The 13052-nt window shown below is 44.9% G+C and overlaps 1 protein-coding gene across 3 annotated transcripts in view; it reads right to left on the minus strand.

The window, feature by feature from the left end:
• The window catches only part of GLRX3 (glutaredoxin 3), a 197430-nt gene that overhangs the window by 44058 nt on the left and 140320 nt on the right, over positions 1 to 13052 (minus strand). For all 3 annotated transcript variants that reach the window (XM_029609995.1, XM_029609996.1, XM_029609998.1), the window contains one exon: positions 710 to 762. In XM_029609995.1, the coding sequence (XP_029465855.1) occupies positions 710 to 762 (53 nt within the window). The remainder of the gene's footprint in view (positions 1 to 709; positions 763 to 13052) is intronic.

Here is a 13052-nt window from a genome sequence, read left to right on the forward strand (position 1 = left end):
AGCTCAATCAGGCTGAGGTCTAACCAGGAGCTGACTAGTAGCATCCTCACTAGTCAGCACCCCAGATACATAATAAGCTTTAAAAAGTCAACACCTATATAATATAATAAACAGTTTCCAAAAGTATTACTTTATGAAAACTTGGTGGAAGGGCCTGTTTAAAAAAAAACCCAATATATGTTTTAAACAGGCCTTTCCACCAAGTTTTCATAAAGTAATACTTTTGGAAACTGTTTATTATATTAGCTTTAATATTAATTAATTGTGTTATCTAGTTCACTTTTTTAATTTTTCAGCTTACAATTTTTACTTAAGATTGATCAATAACATTTGAAATCAGTTGAGTTGTAGCACAGTAACTATATCTACAGTAACAGCTGTTCATTTAGAACAATTACAACTGAGCATCAAATTTATCCACCGTGGCAGGTGGAGTGCCTTACAGAATACACACTGCTAATGAATCAAAGTGACCGTGAAACAGTACAACCCACATATCACCATACCCAAGAGTGCTGTACTACAATTATACAATTACTCATTTAAAAAAAAAGAGAAAAAAAAAAAAGATTCCAAAAAGATTGTATGCTTTTCATGCTGTAGTGCTATTTTAGTATCTAATATCCCTGAATAAAATTTACCAAATTCAACATTAACTAACTTTTTGTTTTAAAAGATATGTACATTTGAAAAGACAGAAAATACATACCCAGTACTGTTCAATATTTCTAAAATTTGTCTGCTGAATCCACATTTAGCCATCTAAAAATCAAGAAAATCAAAGTAGCTCATTAACCTTAAACGAATTTCATTGTCAATGCTTCCTAATATTTATTTATTTTATTTATTTAACATTTTTCTAGACCAACATTCATTGGGAACATCACATCGATTTACATGGAACATAACATTAACATTATAGGGCTATACATAGATCTGAGAAATAAAAACAAATTATTATCTTGCAACTTTGGAACTCCATCCCCACAAATCTGCGCCTAGAACCCTGCCTACCAACTTTCTGCAAAAGATTGAAGACCTGGCTTTTCCAACAAGCCTTCCCGGACAACTCATAACCACCTCCAACTCCTGTAAGAATGTTACTGTAAATATTCATTAAGTTATTTATCTTATCCCCATACAACTCTTTTACTCCCCACTGTTCCTCTTCTTTCTCTCTCCCAGTTATTCTACCCCTGGTTTTTTGTAACTGCTTCCCTTTTGCACCAGTTTAGTTCTACTGTTCTATGCACCCCTTGTTTTTATGTAAACCAGCATGATGTGACTTGTTCATGAATACCGGTATATAAAAAACCTAAATAAATAAATAAACAAACAAGGATTCTAATGATACGTATATCACCTTTTCAGTTCCTAGAGCGAAACGTAAAGGTGGCGGTCTTTTATTAATAGCAAAAAATGAACTGAATCTAAAATTAGTTCCAACTAACATTGATGAATCATATGAGGTTATTTTGTTTGAATCTTCATCTATTCAAATATGTTTAGCATATTGCCCACCCGGACTATTGGATCACATCTCCCCTTTAATTGAGCTTTTGACAACCTCATTAAACCATGATAAGCCTTCTATTGTCTTAGGCGACTTTAACATACATATGGATGATGAGCCCCCTAGCTCCACCTATTTCACTTTCATTGAATCTCTCCTTAGGATATAGTCAGGTAATTCATGGACCCACACATAGAGCTGGCCACACTTTAGATTTAGTGCTTACAAAATTAAAGAACTTTGAATCCTATGAAACCTCTCAAGCTCCAGTGCCTTGGTCTGATCATTATCTAATTACCTGTAAATTCCAAGGCAAAGAAAATTATGTTAAGAAGCAACCAGACTAAATTATTACATATCGACCTAAGTACAACACTGAAGATCTAATATCAGAATTGGAAAAAAATAAAGAAAACATAGATTTAACTGATTGTCAAGCGGCAACTAAATCCTGGTTTAAGATAACTGAAAACATTGCGGATCAAATTAACCCAATAAAAACCAGAGTTTTAAAAAACAATAAGATATCTCAACCACGGTATAACAGTAATATAAAAAAAGCAAAAACACAACTTAGGAAGCTTGAGAAACACTGGAGAAAAAATAAAAATTCACAAACGCTGGGCCTGTACAGATCCTAACTAAATACATATAAAAATATTATTAATGAAACAAAAAAACTACTTTAAACACAAAATTCACTGTTTTAGTTATAATCCAGAACCTTGTTCACTTTAGTTAAAAACCTAACAAAATCTTCCAACGCAGAAATAAATAATCTGACAGAAACTAAGTGTAATGAAATAGCCTCATTTTTTTAAGAACAAAGTTGATAATCTTGTCAGTTCAATTCCTAGCACTAAGACTCAAGAAATAAAAATGTCAAAGAAAGAGATTTATTATTTTATTTATTTAAGTTTTTTTATATACCAACATTCAAGACAGAAGTCCCATCATGCTGGTTCACAAGGAACAGGGGTGCACAATATAATAAACTTTACAATTTGAACAATAGTGCAGAAAAGCAGTTACATGTAACAGGGAAACAATAACTTGGATTAAGAAGGAAAAAGAAGATCAGATAATTATATATGTAAATGATAACATTGTAAGAGGTGGTTATTAATGCTATAACTAGCGAAGCATGATGATTGAAGGGAGTTAAATGATATTGGAGTTAGGAAAGGCTTGCGTGAACAACCACGTCTTGAGTCTTTTCTTGAAGGTTGAGATGCTAGGTTCCATTCTAAGATCCAGGGGAATGGAGTTCCATAAAGTTGGACCGGCTGTGGAGAAGGCCCGATCTCTTAGCGTGATGTGTCTGGTGGTTTTGGTTGAAGGTACTTGAAGTGATCCCTTGTAAGCATCTCTTGTCGGTCTTGTAGAGTGGTGTAGTCGGAGGGGGATATGGAGATCGATTGGGGCTAAAGGAAAATTAGGTTCTTACCTTTGCTAATTTTCATTCCAGTAGTACCATGGATCAGTCCAGACAGCTGGGTTATGCCTCCCCTCCAGCAGATGGAGTCAGAGAGAAAACTGAAAGCACCCCCTATATATACTGGTGTGCCACCTGCGACCCTTCAGTATATGTAATATCAAAGCAGAAGTAATGAATTAAGCACTTTCAACACTGCCCTCAAGAATCCCCCTTTGTTTTTTTTGGTTTTTTTTTTTAAAACAAGTGACCAGATCACGGAGAAACATCCTTGAAAACAGATAAAACCAGACACAACAAATAGAACACCAAGAGTGTACAACAACACACGATACACTGGTATAACTGTCAAGGAAACCACAAACGTGCGGAAACCGACATAAAACCACTGAAAATCAGAGAATACGAGCGGACTCCCAGAACCCTGTGGGCGGGCGTCTGGACTGATCCATGGTACTACTGGAATGAAAATTAGCAAAGGTAAGAACCTAATTTTCCTTTCCCAGTACGTACCAGGATCAGTCCAGACAGCTGGGATGTACCCGAGCCGCCTTAACTGGGGTGGGACCCTGAGAGTCCCGCTCGAATCACACTGCTCCCAAAGGACTCTGCAGGAGGTCCCCGGACATCCAGGCGATAATGCCTGGAAAACGTATGCCAGGATTTCCATGTGGCCGCCCTGCATATCTCTTGGCAAGAAACCAAGTGATTCTCTGCCCATGAAGTCGCTTGAGAACGCAGAGAATGAGCCTTAAGCCCAGCGGGAACAGGCTTACCACAGCCAACATACGTGGACGCAATAGCACCTTTTAACCAGCGTGCAATCGTAGCTTTGGACGCTTGAAGACCCTTCCTGGGTCCATTCCACAGCACGAAAAGGTGATCTGACTTTCGAAAGTCATTCGTAACCTCCAAATAGCGCAAGAGAATCCGACGGACATCCAAACGCCTCAAGTCCCGACCCTGAGCAGACTGTAGGTCCTCGTCCGAAAAGGAAGGTAATTCCACCGTTTGGTTGACATGAAACGTGGAGACCACCTTAGGTAGGAAGGAAGGAACAGTTCGTAAGGAAACTCCTGACGCCGAGATGCGCAAAAACGGTTCCCTGCAAGAGAAAGCCTGAAGCTCCGACACCCGACGAGCCGAGGAAATGGCGACAAGGAAAACAGTCTTGAGGGTGAGATCCTTCAAAGAAGCCGCCTTAAGAGGTTCAAACGGAGCCGCACACAATCCACGGAGTACCAAGTTCAAGTTCCAAGACGGACAGGGAAGCCTGACGGGGGGACGCAAGTTTCTAACCCCTCGCAAAAAACGAGCCACATCTGGATGACTCGCAAGGGAAGAGCCTTCGACCTTACCCCTCAAGCAGCCCAAAGCCGCCACCTGAACTCGAAGCGAATTATACGCCAACCCCTTCTTCAAACCATCCTGTAAGAACATAAGGATATCCGCCACTGACGAACGTCTGGCCGAAGTACCTGCCGTGTCACACCAATCATGGAAAACCTTCCAAACCCTCGCGTAGGCGAGCGTAGTGGAAGATCGACACGCCCGAAGGAGAGTAGACACCACCGCGTCCGAATAACCTCTCTTCTTCAACCGCTTCCTCTCAAAAGCCAAGCCGCCAGACAAAAACGATCCGCCAGATCGAAAAATACTGGACCCTGCCGAAGAAGATTGGGAAGATGACCGAGACGCAGTGGGCCGTCGACTGCCAAGTTGACCAGATCCGCGAACCATGGGCGCCGCGGCCATTCCGGAGCCACGAGAATCACCGGACCGTGATGGGACTCTATGCGCCTTAGCACTTTCCCTACCAGAGGCCACGGAGGGAACACATAAAGAAGAATGTGACGAGGCCACGGAAGGGCTAGCGCGTCCACCCCTTCTGACGCGTGCTCCCTTCTCCGACTGAAGAAGCGTACCGCCTTTGCATTTTGACGGGTCGCCATGAGGTCCAAGCGCGGAGTCCCCCAACGCCGCGCGATGAGAGCCATCGCCTCCAACGAGATTTCCCATTCTCCTGGATCTAGGTGCTGCCGGCTGAGGTAATCCGCCTGAACGTTGTCCACGCCGGCAATGTGGGTGGCCGCGAGACGCTCTATGTGCCTTTCCGCCCAGGACATCAACAGCGCCGCCTCGGTCGCTACTGCTTGGCTTTTTGTGCCTCCTTGTCGATTTATGTACGCCACTGTGGTCGCATTGTCCGACAGAACTCTTACTGCTCGTCCGCGTACCAGTGGAAGGAGACAACGCAAGGCCAGGCGGACCGCTCTGGTCTCTAATCGGTTGATGGACCAAGTCGCTTGGAGTGCCGACCAGTTGCCCTGGACCGCACGGGACTGGCAGACCGCACCCCAGCCCGACAGGCTGGCATCCGTCGTCACCACCAACCAAGACGGGGGTTCGAGGTCCACCCCCTGTAGGAGATTGGCTGGAGTCAACCACCAAGAGAGACTGGAGCGAGCCGGCTCTAGCAAAGGCAATTCCATCCCGTACTCCTCCGAGCGGGGATCCCAGCGAGATAGAAGTGCTCTTTGTAACGGACGCATATGCGCAAAAGCCCATTGTACCATTTCCATAGTAGACACCATATGACCAATGACTTGTAAATAATCCCAGACCGTGGGAATCTCGAGCTCTAACAGGCACCGTACCTGAGTCATGAGATTGAGCATGCGTTGCTGCGGAAGAAAAACCTTGCCCACCAAGGTGTCGAACCGAGCTCCCAGGAACTCCAGCTGTTGGGTCGGTTCGAGTCTGCTCTTCGCGAAGTTGACTACCCAACCCAACCTCTGCAGCTGGCGCACCACTAAGGAGACCGCCCGGTTGCATGCCGCGTGCGACTTTGCTCGAATGAGCCAATCGTCGAGATAGGGATGTACAAGGACGCCTTGCCGGCGGAGGGAAGCCGCTACCACCACGAGAACTTTGGTGAACACCCTCGGCGCGGTGGCCAACCCGAAGGGGAGGGCGCAAAACTGGTAGTGGTCTCCCATCACCATGAACCTCAAGTACCTTTGATGCCGTTCTCTTATTCCGATGTGCAGATAGGCCTCTGTCAGGTCCAAAGAAGCCAAGAATTCTCCCTTGTGGACGGCCGCAATAACAGACCGGAGGGTCTCCATCCGGAAGCGGGGCACACGCAACGCCTTGTTTACTCCTTTGAGATCCAGAATGGATCGGAAGGTGCCCTCCTTCTTGGGCACCAGGAAGTATATGGAATACAGACCCGTCCTGAGCTGGTCCCGGGGAACCGGAACCACCGCCCCCAGAGCCTGTAGATGGGCGACCGTTTGGGCTATAGCCACCTGTTTTTCTACGGGGCCGCACGGCGATATCAGGAAGAGATCCCGGAGGGGACGTACAAAATCCAACTCGTAGCCGTACCGAACCACGTCGAGGACCCATTGATCCGAAGTAATTGCGGCCCACTCCTCCCAGAACCGGGACAACCGACCTCCGATAACGGGCACGGAGGAGTGGGCCCGCGCACCTTCATTGTGCGGGCTTGATGGCAGGAAAGCCTTGGGAAGAGCCCCCGCGTATAGGCCTCCTGCCGCGAAAGGAAGAAGACGACCAGGCCTGGGATCTTGTCGCCTGCTGCCGCTGGGGAAGGGAACCCCCTCTCCCCCCACGGAAACGCCGTTGACCCCGAAAGCGAGCCCTAGCGTTACCAAACGACCGAGGTTGCCGAGGCTTATCCTCAGGCAACTTGTAAACCTTGTTGTCACCCAGGTCCTTAATGAGCTGGTCCAGCTCCTCGCCAAACAGCAGCTTGCCCTTAAAGGGGAAGGAACCTAACCTCGCCTTAGAATTGGCATCCGCCGACCAACGACGGAGCCAGAGCAACCTCCTGGCTGAAACCGCCGAGGACATAATGCGAGCCGACGTGCGCAACAAGTCATACAAGGCATCCGCTGTATAAGCGACCGCCGCTTCAACACAATTCGCCTGCTCAGCCTCGCCCGGAGGGAGCTCCTGCATGGTCAGCAGCTGCTGAACCCAGCGGAGGTTGGCCCTCTGCACAAGGCTGCTGCAAGCCACCGCTCGGACCCCCAGTGCCGCCACGTCAAAAATGCGCTTTAATAAAACCTCAAGCTTGCGGTCTTGGAGGTCCTTCAACGCTATACCCCCCGTCACTGGGATAGTTGTATGCTTCACCACAGCCGTGACAGCCGAATCTACCGCGGGTGTCTTCAAAAGCTCCAAGGAATCCTTGGGTAAGGGATATAGCCTTTCCATGGCTCGATTCACCCGCAGGGAAGCCTCTGGGAGCTCCCATTCCTTTGAAACGATCTGTAAGACCTTGTGGTGAAAGGGAAAGGTCTGCGGGGGAGCTCTAATCCCTGCCATTGCGATATCCCCTGTAGACGTGTCCGCCTCCTGAGGCAGAGTCGTCAACTCTAGCTCCTGCAACACGTGGAGAATAAGGGAGCTTAATTCTTCTTTTCCAAACAAACGGAGCACCTGGGGATCATCCCCAGCTACAGCCCCCGGATCGTCGGCCATCAGCAAGTCCGGAGCCCCCGGGGATTCCGGAGCGGCTCCTGTGTCTCCCAGGTCCTCAGCCCCACCCCCCCCTCGGGCGGGGACCCTTGATCCCGGAGGACCCCACGTCCGGTGGACTCCCCCTTGAGACGGGGGCGGTCTTGGGAACCTTCGGGGGAGCGGGAGCCTCCGCCTCCCAGCCGGATCCTGCCTGCAAAAAGGCTTTGTGCATTAAAAGCACAAAATCGGAAGAAAATGGCACTGACCGTTTTAGATTTTTCTTCGGACCATCCGATGAAGGGGGGCCGCGAGGAGACCCCGAATCGGCCTGGGAGCACGGGCTCTGTGCCTCAGGAGAGGGAGGAGGAGAGATTTCCTCCTCCGATGTGAGCATGCAGCCTGCCGTGTGGCCAAGATGGCCGCCGCACTCCTCCCCGGTGGAGGAGGGGCCGGAGGACGACTGCCTGAGACGCTGCTGTGCCGCTCCGGAGAGAGGAGAGAAGATCGGCTGCGGGCAGCGCTTGGCCCCCCCGAGGGTCCCTCGCCCCCGGGAACACATCGGGGGCAGAGACCCCCGCGGGAGAGTCGCACCCCCGCCTCTCCACAGGTCAGGCAGACCGAAGATCGCGGCATCAGCACCGCGAACGGAGCAGCACGAAAAAATGGCGCCAAAAACTCTCAGAGAGGAGAGCCCCACAGCAAACGCGCGCCGGGTGAGCTAGCCACCCCCTCCGGGGTCCGAGCAGGCACGGGCAGGCCGGGGTCAGGAGAAATGAGCACACTGCCTGTCCCCAACAGGACTTAAATGGCTCTGTAAGTAAAAACTTTAAACTTTAAACTTTTTTTTTTTTTTTTTAAACCCCCTTCAGGACTAAAGCCTGGAATTGGGGGGGGAGGGTGACCGGCCCACCGGTAAGCTCTCCCCCAGCCTGCGGACACACTAACCCGGGAATATCAGGAGGGTACTACCCTCCGAGCCTGCCTCACACTAATCCCTAGCTGCGCAGCGCAAGACACTCACACAGACATTCACACAGACCGACAGGCAGACAGAGGAGAGAAAGGAAGCATCCAATGATCTTGTCCCCTGTCCTACCTTACTCTTTATATTGTATTTTATTTTTTTTAATTTTCCCAGGACCGAGAAAATAAAAACCGACCGGAGCAGGACCGCAGGTTATGCCTCTCAATCTGCTGGAGTCAGAGATTATACTGAAGGGTCGCAGGTGGCACACCAGTGTATATAGGGGGTGCTTTCAGTTTTCTCTCTGACTCCATCTGCTGGAGGGGAGGCATAACCCAGCTGTCTGGACTGATCCTGGTACGTACTGGGAATTGGTGGATATTTTTGAATATGGTGAGAATGGCCTTGTAGATTATTCTGAAGTGGATGGGCAGCCAGTGGAGGCCCATCAGGATAGGGGTTATGTGTTCTCTTCTCCTGGTGTTCGTGAGTATACGAGCGGAGGCATTTTGGACCATTTGCAGTGGCTTGGTGTGTGAAGAGGGGAGACCAAGCATGATGGTATTACAATAGTCCAGCTTTGCAAAAATGATTGATTGTAGAATTGTTCTAAAGTCATGTGTGTGGAACAGAGGTCTTATTCTTTTCAGCACTTGGAGCTTATAAAAGCAGTCTCTGGTGGTTTTGTTGATGTTAGCTTTCAGGTTTAGGTGATTGTCAATTAGAACTCCTAGGTCTCTCACTTGTGTAGTATTTGGTAAGGTAGGATGAGTGTGTGTGAGGGAACTGTTTTCTGGTGTGATGAGTAGAAGTTCTGTTTTTGATGAATTTAGAATCAGGTTGAGACTTGTGAGAAGCTGTTTGATATTTTGGAGGCAGGTTTCCCAGTGAGCCAGTGAATGGCCCGTTTTTGAGGAGGTCTCCTCGCTGGAACTTGAAACCATAATTAGAAAGCTAAACCCAGCTAACCATCCTTTGGATTCTATTACTATGGTTGCATTGAAACCAATTGCATATCTGATAGCCCCAATAATTTAAAAAATTGTTAATCTTTCCTTAGCAGAAGGATACTTCTCAGACGATCTAAAATCTGCCATCATTAAGCCCATCTTAAAAAAACCTAATTTGAACTCAGACCTTCTGAGTAGCTACAGGCTGATATCAAATCTATTTTTTGTGTCAAAAATAATTGAAAAAGTTATCCATAAACAACTGGTGGAGCATTTAGAAATTAATAATATACTGTACCCAAATCAATTTGGCTTTCGCCAACATCTAAATACAGAAACACTATTGATCTCATTGACTGATACAGTGTTAAAAGGTTTCAACACAGGTCAAAAAAATATTCTTCTCCTTCTTGATCTATCGGCTGCTTTCGACACGGTTATCCATGACATCTTATTAACAAGACTGAAAGAAATTGGACTAACGAACAATACACTCAGATGGTTCACCTCTTTTCTCCAACAGAGAATAGACCATCCCAAACTCTTAGTCCTCTAAACACTCACCCGGACACATATTTAGCGTCTCTCAAGGGTACATATTTAGTGTCTCTCAAGGAATAAGAGTTTGGGATGGTCTATTATGAAGTATTTTTGTACCAATAGAAGGGATTTAAAGATTTATAATTGAAGCTGGGTCATCTAATTTGATTGTTTTTAATTTTTGATTTTTAATTTTTAGGGTTAACAGAATATTTTGGCCTTTTGAGATTAAAACAATTCCCCTGAAGACGACTGAGATTCAGTTGAAACATGATTCATGTTGGGAACAATTGAAAACAGCATAGCTGATTGATTTAACAGATTTGCTGGCTAAGTATTCTCTTCAATTTTTGATGTTTGGTGATGGTGTGTAAGAACGTCGATTCTAATAGTATAAGATTCAATTTAAAAACTTTTAAAAAAATTAATAAAGTATTTGAGGTTAGATATTAATGACAAATGACAATAGATGATTAAAATCAACACGCACTAAAGGCTGAATACAGCCTACGGCCCATTGCGTGGTGAGAGACTGCAGATTAAAGTTTAATAAGAGCTTAAGATCTATGATATTGTCATTTGATGGGATTAAAAATTATGAGAATACGGTTTATGGAGTTATAGAGTACATTGTGTCTCCTCTCTCCTTGTATCTTGGTTGGTGATTAATTGGAGAGGTAGCTGCTTCTTTTTGTTGTGATTATTTAACAGTGAATGATGACAGACTTAATTGGCATCTCAGAGACATGGTGGAAGGAGGACAACCAATGGGACAGTGCTATACCAGGGTAAAAATTATATCGCAATGACAGAGAGGAGCACCCGGGAGGCAGTGTAGCGCTTTATGTCCGGGAAGGCATAAAATCCAACAGGATAAACATCCTGCATGAGACTAAATGCACAAATCGAATCTTTATGGGTAGAAATCCCTTGTGTGTCGGGGAAGACTATAGTGATAGGAGTATACTACCGTCCACTTGGTCAAGATGGTGAGACAGACAGTGAAATGGCTAAGAGAAATTAGGGAAGCTAACCCAATTGGTAGGGTGGTAATAATGGGAGACTTCAATTACCAAATATAAAGAATCTCTCTTAATCTATAAACCCATGATTAATATAACATCAGAGTAGACAACGTGGTTCTATGTACTTTAAATTCACAATGCTGTATGTTATTTCTAGTAGATTTAAAGAGATCACAATTATATGAAATTAGGGACCATCATACCACCCACTGTGCTTGCAAGTTGAAACTTGTATTTTATGCACTTTGTTGGGTCACTTTTAATCATCGGTCCAAAAGTCCAGTATTTAAATATTCAATTTTTAACTTTTTTTCAAAATCTTATATATTAAGAGTACAGGAGGTATAACTTCCCTTAAGTAACTGACTGGGTAAATGTATCATCGGGACACGCTAGAGAGCTAATGTTACTGGATCATTGAGGAAAGACTAAAGAGGTTAGGACTTTTCAGCTTGAACTTTTCAGAGACGGCTGAGGGGGGGATATGATAGAGGTGTTTAAAATCATGAGAGGTCTAGAACGGGTAGATGTGAATTGGTTATTTACTCTTTCAGATAGTAGAAAGACTAGGGGGCACTCCATGAAGTTAGCATGTGGCACATTTAAAACTAATCGGAGAAAGCTCTTTTTCACTTAACGCACAATTAAACTCTGGAATTTGTTGCCAGAGGATGTGGTTAGTGCAGCTGTATAGCTGTGTTTAAAAAACGATTGGATAAGTTCTTGGAGGAGAAGTCCATTACCTGCTATTAATTGAGTTGACTTAGAAAATAGCCACTGCTATTACTAGCAACGGTAATATGGAATAGACTTAGTTTTTGGGTACTTGCCAGGTTCTTATGGCCTGGATTGGCCACTGTTGGAAACAGGATGCTGGGCTTGATGGACCCTTGGTCTGACCCAGTATGGCATGTTCTTATGTTCTGTAAGTTACTTACTGATGAATTCTCCTTTGATTCTCAGATTGCTAGTATTTCAAATGCAGCAAGTGTTTTAAATGCAAAATATAAGGAAACTTTTAAAAAAATTAATAAAGTATTTGAGGTTAGATATTAATGACAAATGACAGATGATTAAAATCAACACGCACTAAAGGCCGAATACAGCCTGCGGCCCATTGCGTGGCGAGAGGCTGCAGATTAAAGTTTAATAAGAGCTTAAGATCTATGATATTGTCATTTGATGGGATTAAAAATTATGAGAAAGCACCGGTCCAAGGACAGATCCTTGATGCACTCCACTGTTTACCTTTATCCACTGTGAAAACTGACCATTTAACCCTACTCTGTTTCCTGTCTTTTAACCAATTTACAATCCACAAAAGGACATCACCTCCTATCCCATGACTTTGTAGTTTTCTTAGAAACCTTTCATGCGGGACTTTGTTGAATGCCTTCTGGAGATCCAAATGTACCATATTTACCGGTTCACCTTTGTCCACATGTTTATTCACCCCTTCAAAAAAATGTAAGATTTGTGAGGCAAGATTTCCCTTGGGTAAATCCATGTTGGCTGTATCTCATCAAACCATGTCTATCTAAATGTTTTGTGATTTTATTCTTTATAAATTTTCACAATTTTTCTCAGCACTGAAGTCAGGCTCACCGGTCTATAGTTTTCCTGGATCATCCCTGGATCCCTTTTTAAATATAGGGGGGTTACTTCCAATCTTCAAGTACATCAGATTTTAATGACAGGTTACAAATTTTTACTAATAGTTCTGAAATGTCATTCTTTAGTTCTTTCAGAACCCTGGGATGTATACCATCAGGTCGAGATCATGTACTACTCTTCAGTTTGTCAATCAGGCCTACCACATTTTCCAGGTTCACCGTGGTTTGGTTCAGTTGATCAGAATCATCATCCATGAAAACCTTCTCCGGAACGGGTATCTCTCCAACATCTTCTTCAGTAAACACTGAAGCAAAGAAACAGTTTAATCTTTCTGCAATGGCCTTATCTTCTCTAAGTGCCCCTTTAACCCCTTGATCATCCAATGGTCCAATCGACTCCCTTGCAGGTTTTCTGCTTCAGATATATTTTAAAAAGTTTTAATTGTGAGTTTTTGCCTCTATGGCCAACTTCTTTTCAAATTTTCTCTTAGCCTGTCTTATCAATGTCTTAGATTTAACTT

Source organism: Rhinatrema bivittatum, chromosome 7 (genome assembly GCF_901001135.1).
Source record: "Rhinatrema bivittatum chromosome 7, aRhiBiv1.1, whole genome shotgun sequence".
Taxonomy (NCBI): Eukaryota; Metazoa; Chordata; class Amphibia; order Gymnophiona; family Rhinatrematidae; genus Rhinatrema; species Rhinatrema bivittatum.